This window comes from Tiliqua scincoides, chromosome 8 (assembly GCF_035046505.1).
Source record: "Tiliqua scincoides isolate rTilSci1 chromosome 8, rTilSci1.hap2, whole genome shotgun sequence".
NCBI classification, from domain to species: Eukaryota; Metazoa; Chordata; class Lepidosauria; order Squamata; family Scincidae; genus Tiliqua; species Tiliqua scincoides.
The window spans coordinates 1,272,064-1,294,771 of record NC_089828.1 but is presented as its reverse complement, the minus strand read 5'-3'; the positions used below and the strand labels follow the sequence as shown (position 1 = coordinate 1,294,771).

Here is a 22,708-nt window from a genome sequence, read left to right as displayed (position 1 = left end):
TTTGATTTTTCTCTGTAAACCGCTTTGTGAACTTCTAGTTGAAAAGCGGTATATAAATACTGTTAATAATAATAATAGTGCATATCCCACTCCCCTCTATCTCACATCAGCTGTTCGTCTTCTTTCCTGTGACTGTTGAGGGCCTCCTACTGGCCTAGGTAAAGATATCCCAAAATCCTTCCCCCCCCCCCAGCTGGAATTGATCTTATTACTGTTAAGATTAAAAAATAAAACCCACCTGGGTTTCTCTGCACAGATTCTTGCAAGAAAAGAGGCTGCTGTGGAACATGTCTATGAGATGCTCATGGAAAGGGTGCTGGTTCTGTGTTGCTCTTCCCTTATTATGTTGTGAGGACAAAAGGAAGGAACTCTTTATATCACCCTGAGCTCCTTGGAAGAAGGGAGGTCTAAAAAATGTGAACAATTGCCCCACAGCAGATTCAAATAATTTAATAGCCCATTGGTGTGTTAGTGTGCCTTTAAATTAAATTATACTGAGACTACTTTTGCTGTGTCTGTGTATTCATTGTGTATGTATCTGTGTCCAGTGTTACTGCAGTTAAAATACACCACTGCACAAAATGAACTAACCCCCAGGTCATTATCTACACACCCCAGTCAGTGTTTTCCTTACTGCTTCTGGTTGTGGGCTCTTCAGTAGCTCAATGGGAGAGAATGTTGCAATGGCAAGTTGTTAGTATTAAATGCATTTATATACAACCCTTCTAAGTTAGGGGCAAAACAAGTTGTCCCTGTCCCCCTCTTGTAGTAGGTGGAATGGAAGGTTTCCAAGTTAAGGGCACAGACTGTGCCATAGTTGGCCTGACACAGTCAAGGCCAAAGAGCAGTTATCTAAGAGAACTCTTAAGGTCTGAACCAAATTGGCAGAATGGATGCTGCAACTGCAAGGCAGTTCTCAGAATAAGGTGATGATCAAGGAAGGGAAAGTGGAAGCGGGATAATCCCTTCAATTTGATAACCATTGGAACTGGGTAAAGAGTCTGGGAGGGATGGGGAAAGCAGTGGTGGCTGATGGAAAGTCCCTGAGATTTGGGGAGTAAGCAAGTCAACTATTAAACCCAAGGTCGGTTGTGGTTTGTAACTGATTTTTTTTTTCTCTGCACGCCAGTCATTCTCTTGGCTGTTAAGAGGAGGTTGTGGCTGTAAATTATAGTGTCAGCTGTGTTCATGGTACTGCACAATGAGTGAAAAAACAGGCAGTGTGGTGTAGTGGTTAGAACTGAGTAGACCAAGGCTCAAATCTCTGTAACTCACATGGACAAGTTTCTCTCTCTCTCTCTCTCTCTCTCTCTCACACACACACACACACACACACACACACACACACACACACAAGGCTGCTCTGAGGACAAAATTAAGTAGGGATGAACCTTGCATGCTCTGTGGAGGAACAACAGACTAAAAACAGAACAGAAATGCAACCAATAACATGTGCACTGACAGGTACTGCTTAACAGGGGTCTCATACTGACTTCTAACACATCAGATGTTGACATCAATTGCATGGTGCCAGATCCTGTTGAACACTGAGTGCTACTGCATGACAGGTGTGTATGTATGACACACCTCTTATGCAGGGTAATTTTTTCCTGCCTTTCTACAGAAACCACACAATTATGACATAAAATGATAAAAACTCAACTGTGTTAAAAAGATAGCAGCAGTTTAAAATGCTATAAAAGAGGTTCTATCCATTCAAAGCATGCTGGAATTTCACAACCAACATTCTGGTTTTTGCCAATTAGCAAAATACTGATTACCATTGAACCATTTAGTTTGACCTGAGTTTGAAAAGCCATCTTCTGTATAAGACAAGACAAGAAACCTTTATTGGCATGTTTAAAATACAAACAGTGTAAAGCACAAAATTGGCTGGAGGGTAACATAAATCAAACAGTTCACCTTCAACCAGGCCTTGCAGCATCAATTCAGCCATTTGGGACCAACATAGTAATACGTCTCTTAATAATCATTTTTTTTATATATTTGGCCACCCCCCCCCACCCCGAAAGCTCTTCATTAACCCCACTGAGTATGTATGTAATTGTGTTCTGGTCATCCCAACCCCAGATAGTGGCCAAGATTGGTGCTAAGTAGCATATACGAAGATCTTGGTATAGTGTGCAATGTAAAAACATGGGAAAGAGTTTCTAAATTTCCCATCCTACATGGGCAAACTCCATCTGCAGCTGGAATGCCACTATATCTGCCAAATAACTGCTTGGATGGGATATTGCATCGCGCTCGGGTAAATGCCCTCCGTTCTTGGGGGCATTCCAAGAAGTCAAAATATTTAGGCCTCCTTCCAGGTAGAATAGTAAGATGGAGATGTACTGGAGAGCAGGTTTTGTGGGCATTGGTGTAAAGGTCCTGTTGCTCAATGTCAAGGAGCCTTTGTTTCAGGTTTCTGTAGGCCTTCTTTGCGTCTAGAGTGCCTAGCAAGTCTAAGCAGAGCCCCATAGAACAGATTTTCTTACTCAAAAGACCTAAGCCTGGAAAGAGAGGAGAATCGGGTAAGAGGCCCCAAATCAGGCTACCTTGATCTGACAGGTGATACACTCTGAGCCAATATCTAAAAGTCCTAAGCCATGCCAGGGTATCCACTCTGTGTTGGCCAGCTTCCAAACAAAGAGTTGCATAGGCTACACAAGGTGGCACCCCTAGTATCTTACGTAAGAATATCGCCTGCACTCCCTCAATTGTGCAGTTGAAGGCCGATGACCAGACGGGGCTTCCATATTAGAGCTGGGGGATAGTTTTTGTGTTAAAGGCCAACAGTGCAGCAGGAATGTAGGAGTTACCCCTGGTGAAATGGAAACGCAAGATCGCTTGGGTTGAAACTTTGGCTAGATTTACTGCCATTTTACGATGCATCACCCAAGAATGCTTGTGATGGAAATGGATCCCTAAATATTTAAACTCTCTTACCTGTTCGATTACCTTCCCTTTGAAAGACCAATAGAGAAGTTTCCGAGATTTGCCAAATACTACTATCTTAGATTTATTTAGAAATAGCTCATTTTTCTTTAGGTAGTCAATACAGCCAGTTATCAAAAGTTTCAGACCTAGCCTCGAAGTTGACAGTAAAACCATATTGTCAGCATATAATAAGAGCAGGATATGATTGGGGCCTAATTTAGGGCTGTGAGCATTGATCTCTTTAAGATGAGTATTGAGGTCATTTAGAAATAAGTTGAACAAGGTTGGAGCAAGAATGCAACCCTGCTTCACTCCCTTGTTAACAGGGATTGGCTCAGAGGTTGCCTCTAAAGGAGACTCTAACCTGGCAGCTATTATCTGTATATAGCTTCCTAATTAGGATGAGGAGTCGTCTGTCCATCCCCATATGTGAAAGTTTGCGCCACAGAATGTCTCTAACCACTGTGTCAAGCGCGCCCTTTAGGTCCAAAAAGGCAACAAAGAGCTGTCCATTAGCCCGGGCTAGCTGTTTGTTAATGAGATGAGAAAGGACCATACAGTGATCTAAAATGGATTTACCCTTTCTGAAACCTACCTGTTCCAGGCCCAGAATATTGTTCACCTCAATCCAATCCAATAATCTTGATAATAAATGTTTTGCGTACATTTTACCGATAATTGAGAGCAAACTAACTAGCCTGTAACTTCCTGGTGTTCTTGTATTCCCCTTTTTATAAATCAGTACTATAATAGCTTTGGACCAGGCCGTAGGTATTTGGGCTGTTTTATCCACCATGGTGAAGAGTTGGGCAAGAAGAGGAGTCCACAAATCCGGCTGGGCTTTTATCAGGTCAGGGGGTAGTACATCGGGCCAGGTGCCTTACACGGATTAAGGGTGCCTACCCTTACACGGGTAGATTGTCAAGGGCAAGCCCATCCAGATAGCTGGGTACCCTAGGGCTCTCATAAAAGACTGCAAGAAAGTGCTGTTGCCAGGTCTGATGGGGAATCACTGATGGACCATGCACTTCTTTTCCTGAAACCCCCCCCTCCCGCCACCACCTTCCAGAATTGTTTGCTATTGTTTGATTGAATGGCCTGCAAAAGACAATTCCATTGATCTTGAACAAAAGTCCTTCTTTTATCTCTAATAGCTGTGATTAAATGTTGTTTCAATGTAAAGTACTGGGCAGGCATCACTGCTTGCTCCGAGTCCCTGAATTCCCTGTAAAGTTTCCTACAATTAGCCTTTAGGGCAAGGTATTCTTTGCCAAGCATGATTTGAAGAATGCCCAGGCTCCTGCTGCTTTGGTGCCTGTCCCAAGGACGTCACTGTGTCCTCAATAAGTTCCTCAAACAGTGCAATCTTTCCACCAGGCTCAACTGAGTCTGATAAAATAGATCCCACAGTGCCCGCTAATTCTGTCTTGAAGCCATCTCCTGTATAACTTTTATCCTCTGCATAGCTTGCTCAGGATTTAGACCCTGACTGTTAAAACTTGTCATCAGATAGCTTTGCTCCAGGTAAAACCACCACAAGTTGGGCCCCTGTATTGGAATCGTGGAAGATCTGGCGAGGAGGTAGATGTGGTATCAGCGGTGGCCCCTTTAAGGGTAAGGCCTGGGCATCCAGCAGAGTGTGCTGCACAGCTGCAGCCACTTGAAGGCAATAGGGCCCTCAGGGATATAAGGAGATCCTGAGGAAGGGGGAGTTTGGTGTGGGTAGCAAAAGGAGGAAAACTTGAGGAAGGACAGACTGGATTGATGTGTGAATGGGCTTTGGAAGCTGCTGGAGCAGAAACTACTGGAGACACTAAGACTGGTGTTTGGCTGCTGTGCCCAAGACCTGCTGAGGACCAAGAGGCTGCTGTAGTGGCAGGATGCTGCTGGCAGGAAGGAGGACCTCTGTAGGTTAAACAGGTGAGCTACCCTAGCGGTGGGGTCCAGCAGTACTGCAGGGCAGAACCAGGGTCATTTTTGAGAAAAGAAGGGGAGCTAATTGGCTAAAAAAGGGCATAATTCTCCTGGTGGAGCTTGGACTGGGAATCTGGCAGAACAGCCCCCTTTTTTTATTCAGTGGTTCTCAAATTTTTTAGTAATAGGACCCACTTTTTAGAATGACAATCTGTTGGACCCACTGGATGTGATGTCATTGACCTGGAAGTGATGTCATGGCTGGAAGTGACATCATCAATGTAGGTTTCAAACCTAAGCCGCAATCAGGTCCCATTACACAGTGCACTCATCGTGTTATTTTGCATAGTTCATAAGTCAAAGCAGAATGCTAACTGGAGTCTTTCTCCAGCCCTCCCCCATTTCCAGCATCCCATCTATTCAGGGCAAAGCACAATGCTTCTCTCCCACCGGAAGCCTACCCTGCCCAGCAGCTCTGTACCCTGGCTTGTGACCTCGTGGATCCTGACCCACAGTTTGAGAAACACTGAAGTAAGAGATGGCTCTCAAGGTTGATATTTTTGTCTCAGGATTTGTGCTGTTGCCACATTATTTTGTAGACTTTGCTAAGTATGCCATTTTCTATCATCTCTCCCCTTGTCAGATTTTGGGCTGACCGTGACTGGCCCCCCTTTTTTTCTCTGCCTTCTGAGCACTTAAAAAATGCTTTAGATTTTATGTTCTGGGTCAGACTTTATGCCCTCAGGTGAACTCAGTCCAAGTGGTCAATAAACGAGCAATTTTCACTCTCAGCCTTGCTTAATTTCTCCCACCGGCTCATGATTGCTGCCAGAAGGACAGTGTGGATGATAGATAAGCCAATCCACGATGTGAATGCAAGTGTTTGGTAGCGTCTCAGCCAACAGCCTAGTTTTTAACATTATGGCTGTGTGTACTGAGGGAAAGATACAGCCTTATAATTTGGGTCTTATAATTTACTACATTGTGTAAACTGATAACCAGGCCCCTAAAGAGTGCAGCAGACACCTTTTAAATTGCATTTTAAAGAGGGAAATAACTTAGTTTTGTGGCAGAAACATCAACTTCAGAGGCCTTGGAATTACTGGGCTCGCAGTACAATACTTTTGCAAGGCAGTGATGTCTAGGGTTACCAGATACACAGGTGGAGAGAGTGCCTCTACCATTAATCATTGTATAGAAGAGGGAATTTTGGCAGGTGCAGCTCAACATGGGGCACAATCCTAACTTTCTAGCACTGACATAAGGGCAATGCAGCTCTGAGATAAGGGAACAAACATTCCCTTACTTTGAGGAGGTCTCTATGACTGCCCCCCAACTGCAGGGTGCAGCACACGCCCCACTGGCACAGCTATCCCAGTGCTGGAAAGTTGGTTAGGATTTGGACCATGGAAGGGTTTTAAAAGCTGTGCCTGCCAGAATTCCCTCTTCTATACAAATGTGAAAGGTATAGGCACTCTGTTCCCCCTTGTATCTGTTAACCTTAGCAATGTCTCTAGAATGGATTACCATAGTAAATCAGGGGTCCACTGTAGTTACTTTCAAATGTTCTGGGCTGTTGCATGTCTGCTGCCAGATCCTGTTAGATGTTGACACCTACTGAAAAATCATTGGATATCAAACATCTGCTAAATAGTCACAACATCCAGAGAACGCCTGCTGTCAAAATTTGGAAAGGATAATTTGAGGCATGTATATTTGTGCAAATGTACTTTGACTCTCACTTCTGTACCTTTAACAGATGTATAGAAGAAGACGAAGGTTTTCTTCAGTGGTCAGAAGCGAACTTCCAGGAATACTACAAGCAGGGCACAAGAGCAGTTGTATTCCGCCACTAACTGCCCTTCAACAACTACTATTCAGTGACATCCTGGCTCAGAATGTGGAGGCTTCATGTAGTCATGAATAGCCCAATAGCAAGTGATAGCCAATCTCATGGAGGATAAGTTTCATTTCTTTTTAAGTCCTTGTGCTTCACCACATCCTGTGACAGTAAATGCCAAAAGTTATGCTGCATCTTATGAAAGGTTACTCTCTTTTGTCCATCCTGAACTTAACTGCCAATTTTATTGGGTGGTCCTGATTACTTTTATTATGGGAGATGGCACAAAACCTTTGTCCACACTGTGTATAAACATCAGTTGCATTCAGGGCTGGTTCATCAATGAGGCCAACTGAGCCAGTGGTCTCAGGCAGATTAAGGGAGGCACTGATCTCTGCCTGCCCACTTGCCTATATCTGCTGCTCCCCACTCCCTGGATTGAAGAAGGGAGAGGAAGGCTTTCAGGTCTGAAACCTTTTCCAATCCAGGGGGTGGGGGCAGAAGTTGTCACATTGCCAGACTGGGGAGGGGGGCTGCAGCCTCAAGCACCGTGAGGGCTTGGCTTGGCTCTTGTTGTTAGCTCCCTTAGCCACAAGGTCCAAACGTGTGTGTGTGTGTGTGTGTGTGTGTGTGTGTGTGTTTTGAACAGGTCCGTATTCATACTCGTAGAAACCTGGGGCTTGGCCAGGACTTCGTATTTATCACTCTTTGAAAAAATGAAAGCTATATTGTCCATCATGCTTGAGGATGTTTATGCAAACCCATTTCCTCCCATTAATATGTATCTGTGTCTGAAAGATGAGGGAGGGAGTTTCCTTGCCACCCAGTTAGTCAATATCAGCTCAGGAATTAGAAACTACAATTTGATTTTGAGTTTGGGGAAAGAGAAACTAAACGTACTGCCTTCTGATTGGTCCAAATGGTTAAGAATTACTTTAGGCTGCAAGGTTCTGTGTGTGAGACAGAGAGAGTACACAGACCAGATCAGAAGTAAAACCAACCAGGAGGGAGTGTCGTGGATACTGCAGGAGAGAGGCAAGTGGTATAACAAAGGGAGCACATTTGAGTTTAAAGAAATGGCTTTGGTTTAGAACTGGCTGGGCATCTGTCTACTAGGTAGGCTAGCCAATTTTTCCCCCATTTTTCTCTTTCTAGTTTTTATTCCCTACTTGCTCTTAAAGGCTTTTGCAAAAGGTGATGCTTTTAGTACTTATTTTTTGACAGTCTAACCACTCCTCCACGTTGGTATGTCAGGCAGCCATAAACATAAGGGTGTTTAAACAAAAGGATCTAAAGATTCTTCATCCTTTCCCCAGTTTTTCAAAACAGATGAGGGATGGGACTGTGGACATCCTTTTTACAACTTTGTATTGGAATGGACAAAGTGGGCACTGCTTAGTTATTGTGGTCAAACAGACTTCACCTCTCATGGAATGAGGGGTGAGGGAGAAAAAAGGTTCTTTTTCTGATCACTTTTTGGTTGCACTCTGTTCATGCTCTGGGGTTATTTTCTCCATCAGTCAAGTTTTAGAAAGAGGACTCTCATTCAAGTGACATCAACCTTGTCAGGAACCCAGTCAGGAGGGATATTGATTATGTTAATACAGTGGCCTTTGTGTTTCCTTGAGCTGCCTATCAGGTAGCTAATGGTGAATTTCTGCCAGGTTTTCCAGAGTAAAAAGAGGTGGCGTCAAGAGAGGCGTAGAAGGGAGCTTTTGGTTTCTCCAGCCTCACTCCCTTCCCATGAGATGCAGATGATTTAATAAAAGGAACTTTGTATGTGAGGGAATAGGGGCTCACTACTGGAAGCAACCATATATGTAATGGTTTAAGAAAAACAAATGGGAAAACGGCTTCTGTCAAGCTGCAGAAACACATAGTTTCTGCAGAAACACACATATATAGCTGATATATATATCGGCTAATGTGAAAAAAATTTCAAGGCTAATTCTAAGCTCCATGACCTTTCAGAGCAAACAAAAGCTTCCAGGCAGTTGCTCAAGACATGGATTACAACCATTCCCCCAAAGAGTTAGGGTTAATTATTGTCAGAGGGGCAGCCTCCAAGGGCGGTGCCTCCTAGATGACCATGGTCTTTCAGAAATAAGCAGCAAAGGAAGCTCAGAAGCAGGAACATTCTTTTAGGTGTGGGGTTTCATTTCCCTTTTTGTCAGGAAACCCAGGAAGATGAGTGTGAAATGCTGTTAGCAGTTTCTACTATAATCACTGCCACAGTCCCTCCTCCTAAACCAGTGGAGTTTGCCTTTTGGAGGCTAGATGATACTCAGGGATATCTTCATTCATTTTGCCAGCATCCTGCCAAGAATGAACACAGGAAGCTGGCCTTCCACTGAGTCAGACCATTGATTCATCTCACTGTCTGTGTGAATTGGCAGCAGGTTTCCAGAGAAAGAGTGTTCCCAGCTGTAACCCAGAGATGCCAGAGCTTGAACTTTAGATCTTCTGCAGACTGAGCCATGGGTCTTTCTCCTGTGAAGCTGCCTTCTGTTGACTGAGACCATTGGCCCACCACAGTCTATCGCCTGCACTGACACACAGCATCTCAGTCAGGGTTTTCAGAGGCCTTTCTTGGAGAAGCCAGGGAACATGTGTCAGTGGGCTGCTCTCCTGACCCCAGGAAGGGTCCTGACGCTTGAAAACATGGGTGGCCACCCTGTAGCTCTGGGTGCCACATTTTTACATTGGATCATTTGCAGTTAGGCAGAGCTGAGGGTGGAGTGATGGGAACCTCGTTCTAAGGGTAGAGCTAAGGGGTGACACCTGGTGACACCCAGCATTTGCTGGGTTGGGATGGCGCAGGTATTTTCAACCAGTGTGCTGTGGCACGTTGGTGTGCCGTGAATGGTTCACAGGTGTGCTGCGGAAAATTGCGGGGGTGTCATTTATTAGTAGGGCCATTGGAGATACGAGTCCTCAGCTGGCAGTACAGTGTGCCTTGTCTGTTTTAGCACTTTGTCAGCGTGCTGTGAAATATAAAAGGCTGAAAATTGCTGATCTGAAATATACCATTTTAAGAAAATATGTGACTGAGAATGGCCTGTTTTTTGCTCTTGGCAGCTAGAAGGTTATTGCCTTTGTCACATGTTTGTGGACTATCCAGAAGCTTCTGGTGGGCTACTGTGGAATGAGATGCTGGAAAAGATGGACCCCCTGTGGCCTGATCCAGCAGGGTACTTCTTATGTTTTAATGAGGAAAAAACCCAGTCAGAGTGTCTTTTTTCTGGTCAGTCGATAACACCTCTAAGCAGAGGGAGTCTGGCTTACCTGCTCAATAGGAGCAGAAGAGACCTGGCTACAAGAGAGTCTTGTGCGGAGAAAGCCTATCTCACAAGCATTGCACTGTGCTCAGCTCCATAGACTAGAGGTGCCAATACCAAGGCATGGGGAAAGAGGTGGTGTTGCCAACTGATCAGAGAGGGCCAACCCAACTTGCTCTTGTGCCTTTAATGGTAACATGATGTGAAGAAAATAGCAGGTGAAGCTTTTCATGGCGTAGAGATGAGCATAAGAACATAAGAAGAGCCTTGCTGGATCAGGCCAAAGGCCCATCTAGTCCAGTTTCCTGTATCTCACAGTGGCCCACCAGATGCCTCAGTGCATACACAATAAGATACCTGCATCCTGTTGCCACCCTCTTGCTCCTGGCATTCTGAGATAGCCTATGTCTAAACCAAGAGGTTGCACAAACCCAAAATGACTTGTAACCTGTGATGGACTTCCCCCCTAAAAATCTATCCAATCCCCTTTAAAAGGCATCTAGGCCAGACACCATCACCACATCCTTTGGCAAGGAGTTCCACAGACTCTAACATAGTTCTATGGTTGTGGACACAAGCTGCTGTCAAAGGCACAGCAACAGGGAGTGGTTCAAAAATCTGCAGCCCTATAGCAGGAAGCATCTGTCCAACAGCCATCTGTAAAAACTGCCCTTGTACGTTATTCACTTTTGACACCTTTGGATTGATTTATTTAGCGTCTCCAATTTTCTCGAAAGATGACAAATCCATCTGACGTTGTGGCATTGGACTGTGAGATGGTGGGTGTTGGCGTGTTCGGTGAAAGGGATGCCTTGGCCCGGTGCAGCATTGTCAGTTATGATGGCACCGTGATCTATGACAAGTTTGTTAAGCCCAAAGGGGTGGTGAAAGACTACCGGACTGCTGTGAGTGGAATTCGTGCATCGGATGTGGAAAGAGCAACGCCTTTTGAAACCGCCAGGAACGAGGTAAATGCAAAGATGCGATTTGGATTGCATGCACGCTTGCCTAAGAGTAACACAGTGGGGCTTAATTCCAAGTAAACATGTACAGTGGGTCCTCCTTATTTGCGGGATTGGAATCTGCGCATATCCACAGATGCCAAGCCCACGGCTGCAGGGTCTCAGAGGACCTCCAGGAGCAACAGGAAGTGCCTTCCAGTCATCAAGGAGGCCTTTTAAGGAGGCCAGGAGCCGTGTGCAACCTCCGGAGGGATAGGCGCCAGTGGCATTGCTAGGGGTGTGTGTGTGGGGGGGATGCAGAACACACTGGGTAACTCACTCGGAGGGTGACACCACCAATGGCCAAAATTATGGAAATCCTGGTATTTTTTCAAATAATACCATCCTGTTATATATCATTTAATGGGGAATTTAATGCACAGTGCAGTGAAACTAGCTGTGTTAAAATATCTGTATTCTATCTAAAGATATAGTGAAACAACCAGAAACTGATAGTAACAACTGCCTTGAGCAACAAAAAGTGGATTTCCTTGGCTCAGAACCAACCAATGAGACTGCTTGTTCCAAGACCCAATGAGATGTTCTTATGACACTTTAGGGAACCAATAAGGTGTTAGAGTGAGTCTGCTCTCATTTCCAAGTATCCATGGAGCTAAAATCAGAACTCTTATTCAGTTGTGTGAGTGCCATTAAGTTGACCACTGGTTTTTGGCTGGTTACTGATTTGTAAGGAAGCCCTTTTCTGTGCTGTGTCTCATAGCAGAGGTATCTAGAGAAGGGCTCTGAAGATGAACTTGACAAATGCACCTGTGCAGTCTAAAATAAATAATTTAAAAGAATTCCTCTTTTTTATGCAGATTCTGAATATCTTGAGGGGCAAGCTGGTGGTTGGCCATGATTTACGGCATGATTTTGATGTGCTGAATGAAGTCAAGTGGCGTTACAGAATCTACGACACAAGTGAATCCCGGTTGCTGAGGAATGAAGGCGGGTTGCAGGGGTGCCGGAGGGTCTCCCTCAGGTTGCTGTGTGAAAGGATTCTGGGGAAAAGCATACAGGTAAGCTACTGAAAGTGGCTTGTAGTAAGAATATTAAAACAGATCATTAAAAAAGTTACAAAATACAACCACTTTAAAAATTGGTATATAGTACTCCCCCCCCATATCCTTGGGGATATGTTCTCACTACTACCTCAGATATCCAAAACTGTGGACAGTAGTAAGCACAACTTACTGTTGTGCAGGAAGCAGACAGTGAGACCTCTATGTTGTTCCCCCAACTCTATGTTGTTAGCAAGAATTTAGTAGCAAAGCCTTCTGGGGCGCAAACTCAGCTGCTGCAAGGCATTCTGGAGGTGCCAATACTTCACTGGCTGTGTGTAACTTCAGGATAGCTTCTGAAAGGCCGCCACAAATTCAAAATGGTTACCACAAATTCAGAAAATAGCTTGCCATAAGAAATGTTTGTCAGTTGAATGTACAACCCCGGGATAGGAGGGCAAGCAAAACAAAAACAGTGAGTCATGAGCACAACAGGGAGGGATTTGTGAACTGCGGATAAGTGAGACTGTGGACATTGAAGCCTTGGATACGGGTCTATCTACTGTATAAAAATATACAGTATCTACTGCATAAAAATATTCTTAACTCACACAGTAGAGAGTAAGCAACAAACCACACATAGCCCATGAACTAAAATCCAAAATGGTAACAGCCAAGAGGGCAAACAGTACTAAATGCCCTTCCGAAGAGTGGTGAGGCTGTGTTCTGCCTCCAGAGAGAGGGTTTGGTGGTGAACCAGTGCCACCACCAAAAAGACCCATCTTCCAGTGAATGCTTTCTGAGAGGAAGACTGGGCACCTGAAGCATGTCTTAGATCAGGGCAGTCCAACTTTCAGAAGCCAGGGGTGGGCCGTATGACCCTTGGAGAAGCTGGAACGGTGCAACAGGGAAGACCAAAAAGCTTCTGAAGTGGGTGGAGATGGGGGGCTGCACCTGGACTTTTGAGGGGTGCCAAAAAGGGCCTCGCAGGCCGCATGAGGCCATGGGCCTCATGTTGGACCACTGTATCTTAGATCAGGGATATCCAAACATTTCAGCCCCAGGGCCAAATCATATATATTAACATAGTGTCCAGGGCCTGATGTGGCCCGCGATCCGGGGTTTGGAGACCTCTGTCTTAGATGATGACTACAGCACATGTATTCAGGCTGTGTGCTTTTCCAACAAGTGCAGAGCACAACAGAGAATGATCCTCCAGTACAAGCTGTATGTTGCAATCTGAATAATTTATGCAAATTAAGAACACTGAGATAATTTCTGCTGTACGGTACAATTATGCAACATTGGCCATATTGCACAATGCATTCTGCTTGCTAGTTCAAAGGTACAAGTTGCTATCCAAAGTGCTGAATTCCTCTGGCTTCAGAGATGTCTTCAACTGCTACCCACATATTTTCAAGCCTACTTGTGGAATCCTAAGGGCTAGTCACTAGAAATTCTACATTCTGGAATTGACAAGCCAGCATGCTGAAGTGGTTAAGGGTGTGAAGCTCTGCCTGGGGAGACCAGGATCAAGTACCTGCTCAGCAGTGGAGCTCATGGGGTGGACTTGGGCCAATCTCTCTCCAAGCCTAACCAACTTCATAGGGTCGTTTGTGAAGATAAAACACAGGGAAGACCCATGTATACTGCCATTAGCTTCTTTGTGGAAGGGTGGGGTATAAATGCAATAAATAATAACTGACCCTCAAAAGGTTACAACAAATAAAATCAGGCAATATTCACGCGAGCTCTTTGGAGCTTGAGTGGGGTAAAAATGTCATATGTGCATGGTATCTTAGAGTACACACAGTGAAGAGAGAGGATTTTTTCCTCCCTTTTATAATTCTGGAACTCAATGCCTTCTCATAAAATTGATTGGCCAGAAATCCAGGATAAGCAAAAGGGAGCCCTTCACCCAACCTGTATTCCATGCATGGAATTTTCTGATACAAATTACAACGATGCAGTGGCAGAACTAGGGTTTGTGTCACTTGATGTGGGAGGCCAGCACATCACCACCATGGTGGACCTCCTGCTATACAGTGGGCATGGCAACACCCCAGGTGGTGGGCATGTTGATGAACCCTCACCCTGCTCCTGCTGGTCTTTTTGGCTATACCGTTTGATAGAACAGAGATATTTCAACATGGTTTGTTTCATTGCATTCATCATGAAATTACACATCGAATGATATATAACATGATGGTATTATTTGAAAATAACAAAGATTTAAAAAATCTTGGCCAATAGTGGTGTCATCCCCCTGTGCGCATACCCAGTGCAGCCCACACACACACACACAAACATCCCCAGCAACACCACTGTATCCATATTTACTGGCTGAGATGATTTTAAAAGGGGGTGAGACAGGTTCAGAGTCTTGTATCGTGTCATGTACACTAATGAGATCAACCCCAAAAATCATGGGTTTGACAAATTTGGAGGTGTTGGGAGAGACAATCCTTAGTACATTGAAGTAAATTAAAATAAATGTTACACCCACCCTCCCCAATGGCCATATGAACTTCCAGGGCCTTATAAAACATTGAGGGCATAGAGATAAATACTTGAGCAAAGCCTTAATGTCTGGAGAGAAGGATCTCTTGCTAGAGGACATGCTGATGCTTCTCTGTCTAGATTTCCTTTCTGCATGTGCCTGCTGGGAAAACAGAGTGCAAGGAAGAGACCCTAAATGCTTGCAGTAAACATTGGGAGAGATTCAGTTGAAAGCATGCACGAAGTTTAAAAAGTCCCCATCCTGGTCCATACTAGGAGGTTTCAGTTAGAAGGAAAGGGGGAAAGGATACATCCCTCACCTATGTAAAAAGTGCTCAGGTTTTGAACTGGCAACCAGCTTTTATTTCTTGTTGCCTCTTGCTGTGATGCAAACACTCCATCTGCTAGCTAGCAGTCTCCATTTTTTTTTTTTACTCTCTGTTCTTTTTGGACTGATAACTACATCATCATGTTGCATGTTCTCCAGGGGAAATGTCAATAGCCGTCAGCCAGCAGGCGTGTTTGCCCCTCCCCAGTTAAACTCCAATTCCTCTTTCCAAAAATGGCCCTTCTAATTTTACCACCTGCAAATGGGACAGTGAAGTGGGGGGGGGGCCCTTTGGCTGAACCTTAGAAGCAACTTGCCCAGAGGGGAGAGATCATTTGGCAATGGCCAAAATGACCTTTTCTTCCAATGATGAGACACCGATCCATTGCATTTTCTAAGAACATTTTTGGCTTAAAAGGGGAGAATATTGCCACCTCTGCACTCCACCGCCAGCCAAGACCTGACCTGCTTCTGGGTGCTAACACACCAGGCATAGACCAATGTCTATGCTGATTGTCCTCGCTGATTGTCTGGACAGATCTGTATCTACAAACCACAAAATAGCTTGTGTTTGACCACAAAAGCAGAACAGCACCAGTCTAATTTATTGTTTTCTGCTCAGTATCCGGTCTTTTCCTTGACTGGCTGACTGCAACTCATTGGCATGAATATTCATTGATTTCATGCAAATGTCGCTGCTCTTCAGCTTTACGTCTAGCAGGTGCCTGCCTTGATATTCATTAATAATGAATTGAAACAAAAGGGAGAGACGGAGGGGTTTTTATCATTGGGAAATATTGTCGCAGCTGCAGGGGCTGATAACTGGCGGTGATGTCACAGAAATGACTCTTCCCCTCCACCGCCAATGGGAGAAGGCTGGGCGGCACGCGTTCTTCACTCTGTCTAGCAACAGGCTTTCTGCGAGCGACGTGCGACAATTCTCGAGTCGTTGCGACCGCCCAAATCTCTTTGCGATCTCGTCTCACAATAAAGGGAGACTTTTGCAAAAAGAACCTGCATGCCGCTGACAATGCCTTGAACTTAAAAACACCTTTTGCAGCCGCTTCCGCAGCTCCGATTTCCTTCGGAGCGAAAGGTAATAGCAGAAGCCTAACAGTGTCCTATTATCTCTGGCTTCGGTTCTGCAAAGCAATTTGCAATCGTTATCACATTTGTTCCCAGAACTGCTCTGCAAAGAAGGTTCTTGTTTTGTTGAAGTCTCCAGGGTCTCCTCCACCACCCCACCACACTCCTTTCTTGGCAGGAATCCCAAGGGGCTCGTGAAGATAGCAAACAATGATTTGAGAATCCCACACAATACACTGACTTTAGCTCTGTGTGCCCCCACCCAAGTACTTTTAAAAGCGTACAATATACACACAGCATAAGGAGTTGGCATTGCTGGGCATTTGTCAAGGACGCAGCTTCCTCAGAAGGGCCCGTGCCAATTTGCAACAAGAGCTCTGTGCCCATAGCCTTTGGGGAGTGGTTTTGGAGCATCTCTGTGAGCCAAGAGAGTTACTCCGTTATCACCTCGTCCCTTCCCCTTCCACCCACTCAAGTGAGCCTGATAACAAAACTTAGGAGCCCAGGTAGGAGGAAGCCCAGGGAACACAGTGTGTTGACAGCCCCCCACAAATAAACTCTCTATGTTGTTGTTTTCAATGGTTACCTCGATGTTCTGTGGTTCCTGGTGGACCGAGCATCCAGAGTCCTCAGATTAATAACAGCTGGGTAAAGAAATATTTTCTTTTTTCTGTTCTCCCGACACTCCATGTTAGTGGATGTCCTCTGGTTCTGGTGTTGTGTGAGAGGGAAATGAACATCCCCTCTATCCATCCCCTGCATAATTTTGTCCATTTCAGTCATGTCCCCCCTTAAGCTCCTTTTGTCTAGAGCAGGGGTGCCCAAACCCCGGCCCTGGGGCCACTTGCGGCCCTTGAGGCCTCTCAGTGCGGCCCTCAGGGAGCCCCCAGTCTCCAATGAGCCTCTGGCCCTCCAGAGATTTGCTGGAGCCCGCACTGGCCCGATGCAACTGCTCTTAGCGTGAGGGCAACTGTTTGACCTCTCGCATGAGCTGTTGGATGAGGGCTTCCTCCACTGCTTGCTGTTTCACATCTATGATGCAGTAGCAGCAGCAAAGGAAAGGCCAGCCTTGCTTTGTGCAAGGCCTTTTATAGGCCTTGAACTATTGCAAGACCTTCATTCATTCATATAATTTCATCTTTAATATATTCATTTATGTAAACTTATGTAAATTTATTCAAATTTGAAATGTAAATTAATTCTTTTTTTCCCTGGCCCCCGACACAATGTCAGAGAGATGATGTGGCCCTCCTGCCAAAAACTTTGGACACCCCTGGTCTAGAGCCCCAAACACTGTAGCCTTTTCTCATAAGGAAGGTGTCCCAGCCCAGTAATCATTTTGGCTACTCTCTTCAGCACCTTTTCCAGTTCCACTATATGCTTTTTGAGATGTGGTGACTAGAACTAGATGCAATACTCCATATGCATCCTTGCCATCAATTTGTACAATGGCATTACGATATTGGCTGTTTTTTTCTCAATTCCCTTTTTAATGATCCCGAGCCTGGAATTGGCCTTCTTCTCTGCTACCACACACTGGGTCAACACTTTCATCAGGTTGTCCACCTGCACCCCAAGATCTCTCTCCTGTTATGTCACAGACAGCTCAGAACCCATTAGCCTATATGTGAAGTTTTGTTTTTTTAATGCATCAATGTGCATTGCTTTACATTTACTTACTTACATGGAAGCACATCTGTCATTTTGCTGCCTGTTCTCCCGGTTTGGAGAGATCCTTTTGGAGCTCTTTGCAATCAACTGACACTGAGCTCTAGGAAAACTGCTGTCAGTCAGCTATGGCAGCAGTGGTGTTGCTGGGGGGGGTGCAGACCGCACCAGGTGACCCGCATGGGGGGGGGTAGTGACACCGCTATTGACCAAAATTTTTTAAATTTTGGTATTTTCAAATAATACCATCATGTTATATATCATTCAATGTGTAATTTCATGCAGGATGCAATGAAACAAGCCACATTGAAATATTTCTATTCCTTCAAAAGTTATAGTCTTTTGACTATAGAGGGAGGATGGGAGGAGGTCCATCATGGGGGTGACGTGCTGGCCTCCCCCACTGGGTGACACAAACCCTCTGGTTGGCAGTTCTAAGCTGGCTGCATCAATGGCCTGGTTCAGTATGATAGCTTCCCGCATTCAGAAATAGGTTTGCTAAACACTTGCCTCCAATCGAACGAGCCCTCTGGATTATGCTCTTAGAAACTTATATGTTGAAAAAAAACAAGATGGGTCTTTCTCAGCCCTACCTGTTGATTGAACCTGGGATTTTCTGCATGCAAGGAGGTGCTTTGCCAATGTGTGGGATCAGGGAGCTGTTCAGACACTTCGGATTTGTTTTTAAACCATGCAAAATCACAGCCCATTCCTTCTGCTTGCCTGTCTCTGTGTAAATGATCCCTACTGAAATGGATAAAAATGTTTTATTTTGTCATAAATTGTACGTTCTTTCCAAGAATGCGTTCAGCACACAAAACAGTGTTGGAACCAGTTACAAGAGGCTATTAGTCATTCAACGAAACGCTGAATGCCTATTGAAATGCACACGTATGTGTTTTGAGCATGTATGGGCATTCACACATGCACATGTTTTTAGATGACACCAAACCAGTTGCCTGAATCAGTTTTTGTGTTTGAGTTCAGGTTTGATGTGGCCCCCCCCCCCGGCACAGATGTGAAGCTGCAGAGTGGTGTACTATTTGCAAGGCCATTTCCCTCTTGCAAGTTGAAGCAGAAAATAGTGTAAAATAGGGAACTGTTTCTCCCCCTTATGCACACACTGTGCACGCCTGCCAACCCAGCTGAATGCTCAAATCAGGAGTTGTATGAATGTGCTTGTACACCTGGGGCAGAGAGGTGACAGATTCTTTGCAAACTCCAGGTGAACAGGTGAGTTGCCTGTTGCTCTTGGTGCACATCCGGGCAGCCACATGAACAAGCAATGGAGCGAACATGGCTGACTCCTGATTGGCTCAAAATAAATCCCCGCATCCAATGAAAGACACCAGTGTGTCCTAGCAACGACATTTCCCTAATGATCGCAAGGCGTTATGACTGTCTCTAGAACATGCGGGGAGGGGCACAGTGGTGTAGCTAGAGGGGGTGCAAAGCACTAAGTTTTGCAGGGAGCCTCACCACAGTATACAGCCCCTCCCTTTGGAGTGATTAAAGCGGTGGGAGTAAAACAGAGGTGAACATGGTGCAAAAGCAGCGACCTCTCCTGGGTGGTTTCTTATTAGCCTGGGGACTTGTTCAGATATTAGCTGTCTCTCCCTTAAACAAAATAACAAAATAAGACAGATATTAATCAGCAATCAAAAACAGAAAAAATAATTAACAAACCATTCACCAAAATTGAGTACAATAGAATCCTTTCTGATTGAGAAGGCTTCTATTCTGTTCTGGTGTTTACACTTTGGAGAGGGGAGAAAGGAAATTGGGCAGCAAGAAAATTATCTGAGGTCTCAGGATTTAGTTGTGTCCACTGGCCAAGTATCTCTTGGTTGTCTTCATAGTTTGGGCTGCTAAAAACAAACTAGAAAGCAAAAATCTTATCTGCAGTTGTTGCACTCTTCCAAGATGTGCTAATGAACCAGTGTTGGACCCTTGGGTGCTTTGGATTGCAGTAGGTTTCCACATTTTGGTGAGCTTCATTGGTCCAGCACTTTGTGCCTGTGGACATTTCCACATATCTGATGATACACAAACTCCTTTGACTTTCCCTGTTTCTGTTTTGCTTTTCAGAATGGCAAACACGGCCACTCCTCCGTAGAAGATGCCAGGGCAGCCATGGAACTGTACAAATTTGCCCGATCAAAGGGCGATGCCCATACGTAAAGCCAGTTTGCATACTTTGCATATGCTTTGTCTCAGCTACCTGCCTGTCTGCCAGTTACCTAACTGCCTTCCCAAGAGAACCATATGGAGAGTTTCACTTATGCTTCTTTCATATATTGTGCTATGCTGATAAAAATGGATTCTCCTTCTTTTGTTCCTGATTTGAGAGATGGAGAAAAGAATTATTTTAAGATAGTGGGAAAACCCTGTTGTGATGGGAGTGGGGAGGGCTGCTTGAGAAACATGAAGGTGAAGCTGCCTTTTCCTGAGTCACTTGCGGCTTTGGTTCCTTTCACCCTTATCTCTTCCAGCTGGGACCAGCCCTCCACTCTCTCGAGCAACTGTCCTTCCCAGTTTGGGACCTTCTGTATGCAAGTCATGTCCTGGTCCAAATGGCAATCATTCATTAGCATATCATTCACTTGCAGATATTAGATTGATCTTTCTGCATGCTTCTATCTCAGCAATTACAAGTCTACTCTCAGTCAGTTGCCAGAGGGGCCCGACTCCACACTGAGACTTCCTGTCTCGAAGTTCCCAGCCTTTCCCAGTTGCTTTCCCCTCTGGATCACCTTGCTATATGATACTATTGCTTGTGATACAGGCTTGTATCTAGGTTGGGGCAGGTGGGGACATCTATCCTGGGCACCATTTGAAGGGAGGCGCCAGGTGGCAGACATACTCATATTCTACCCATGGGGCATTTCTACACCCCTGCCAGTGATGCAGTTTCCAGTTTCAGGGAACCTGCAAAAAGAGATAAAGGCCTACAGAAAAAAAAAATCAAGGTGTTTCCATATACTTGAAACAGAGGCATTGCAAATGTGCAGCGCTAGTAAGAAAGAGAATCATTCCAGGGTGATGATATAGAGTTCCTTATCTAAATCATAGTTAGAAGCTGACCTCATCCAAGAAAATCTATTAAAACAAAACACCATGGTTTTACTGAGCTTACAGACACTTGTGGGACAAGGCTGGCTTCCTACCTGCTGATCTCCCCTCTCTATGTAGCCTGCTGAATAAATTCACTTGGTGGGATGGACAGGACTGGCTTCCCACCCCATGATCTCTCCTTCTCTGTTTGGTCAGGGGTACAGTTTCAGCCCTTGCCATGGGTAATATTTTCCCTGGATACGCCACTGCTGGTGACAGACGTAAGAGACCTCCAGAAGTTTGCACAATCTTTGCTTCATGATTAGTGGGTGAAAATGAACCATCACAGAACCAACTCTACGCAAAGCAAACTTTTGTATCCTCTCCCATACAACGCTTTTTTTATTGAGCCGATTCACAAAATCAGTGGCTTATTAAAGGCTGACAATCACTTGATTTGTCTATTCTCGGTTCCTGCCAGCTGAAGACATGAATGGCCTCAACAGTTGAGCATCACATTCAAGGGGATGCAAACATTACATTGGTGCTGGTGCAGTTATGATATTGTATTAATAAATGCAAATGTCCATTGGATGCTGCCAATGTGAAAGGTACAGGTGTGAGTCAGCCCCAGGTATACAATAATATATGATGCCACGCCTACAGATGTATATAATCTGCCTTGCCAGATGCAAGGGAGGGCACCAGGATGAGGTCTCTTGTTATCTGGTGTGCTCCCTGGGGCATTTGGTGGGCCGCTGTGAGATACAGGAAGCTGGACTAGATGGGCCTATGGCCTGATCCAGTGGGGCTGTTCTTATGTTCTTAAACTACAATTCCCAGGAAGCCTTGCAGGTCTCTTGTTATCTGGTGTGCTCCCTGGGGCATTTGGTGGGCCGCTGTGAGATACAGGAAGCTGGACTAGATGGGCCTATGGCCTGATCCAGTGGGGCTGTTCTTATGTTCGTATAATGGTGTGGACATACTCCGGGAGTAGCATGAGTGAGATGTGTATGGGGGCTTCATTGTCTTAAATGTTCAGTCAAGGAGGTGCTACATTTCTTGATGGCTACACCCAAAGAAATTTGCTGTGTGTGCCTCTTATTGGCCATGTGGGTGCCTGGGTGGTGAAGGATAGTTTCCTTCCCTGTTTAGCTGATACAAGTTTTGTGGTTGCATTTCCACGATTGACCATGAGGTGGCACCCCTGGGTTGCTGACTTCAGTCTGCACTAAGACAGGTTGGCTTCTGTGAGGGGCGTTCATTATGAAATGTTCGTTATTTATTTATTTTTGATTCTGTTTTATTTTAAACATTTTTATACCGCCCTTCCTCCAAGGAGATCAGGGTGGTGTACACAGCTGCTCCCCCTCCTCTTGTCCTCACAACAACCCTGTGAGGCGACAGAATGCTTGGACTCAGGGCCAGCTTGAAGCCAAGTGGACCAGCTGCTCCCAATGGGGCCCCCGTGTCTACAGGGGCCCTGCACTAGGGCGACGTACTCTAGTCTTGTATGCAATTTTATATTAGAATGTGATCGGACCCATTTGGTCCCTGAAGGGCACAATCCTAACCAACTTTCCAGCACTGACCTAGCTGTGCCAGTGTGGCATGCACTGAGTCTTGCAGTGGGGAGGCAGTCAAGGGGGCCTCCTCCAGGTAAGGGCATGTCTGTTACCTTCCCTTGGGGCTGCGTTGCAGCTAGGCCAGTGCTGGAAAGTTGGTTCGGATTGCGCCCTAACTCACACGCACTTTTTAAGCACACATTTTCATTGCTTTCCACTCTAACACAGGGATAGAAAGTCTGTAATGGGTTTTATTTATATCTCTGCTACAGACCTTGGCTGGGAACCAGGGGGCCCTGCAAAAAAATGTTTCCAGTTGGGCCCCGTAGCTCCTACGGCTGTCCCTGCTCGGGTTCGTGTTTCGCTGTGAACAAGAGCATGAGAAGGGCCCTGCTGGATCAGACCATGGCTCCCACCTAGCTCAGCACCCTGTTTTCCATAGTAGCCGGCCTGTAAGGGATTTGTACTCTTTTGCAGCCCGATACATGGCATTCTGTAGCATACGGGCAGCCCAATCCTGAATGCCACCACACC

General features: G+C 45.3%; 1 protein-coding gene across 1 annotated transcript; it reads left to right on the top strand.

Moving 5' to 3' along the window:
* The first annotated feature begins 7,643 nt into the window (after window positions 1-7,643).
* LOC136659010 (interferon-stimulated gene 20 kDa protein-like) lies at window positions 7,644-21,065 on the top strand. Its single transcript, XM_066636015.1, has 4 exons — window positions 7,644-7,729; window positions 10,689-10,940; window positions 11,792-11,992; window positions 19,644-21,065. The coding sequence occupies exons 2-4, from the start codon at window positions 10,710-10,712 to the stop codon at window positions 19,734-19,736; spliced, it is 525 nt and encodes a 174-aa protein (XP_066492112.1). The 5' UTR covers window positions 7,644-7,729; window positions 10,689-10,709; the 3' UTR covers window positions 19,737-21,065.
* The last annotated feature ends 1,643 nt before the right edge of the window (window positions 21,066-22,708 follow it).

Coding starts and splice junctions, on each gene's coding strand:
- LOC136659010 (XM_066636015.1), top strand. CDS start 10,710: ATGACAAATCCATCTGACGTTGTGGCATTGGACTGTGAGATGGTGGGT. Junction 10,941..11,791: donor TTGAAACCGCCAGGAACGAG/GTAAATGCAAAG, acceptor TTTTTTATGCAG/ATTCTGAATATCTTGAGGGG. Junction 11,993..19,643: donor TTCTGGGGAAAAGCATACAG/GTAAGCTACTGA, acceptor TTTGCTTTTCAG/AATGGCAAACACGGCCACTC.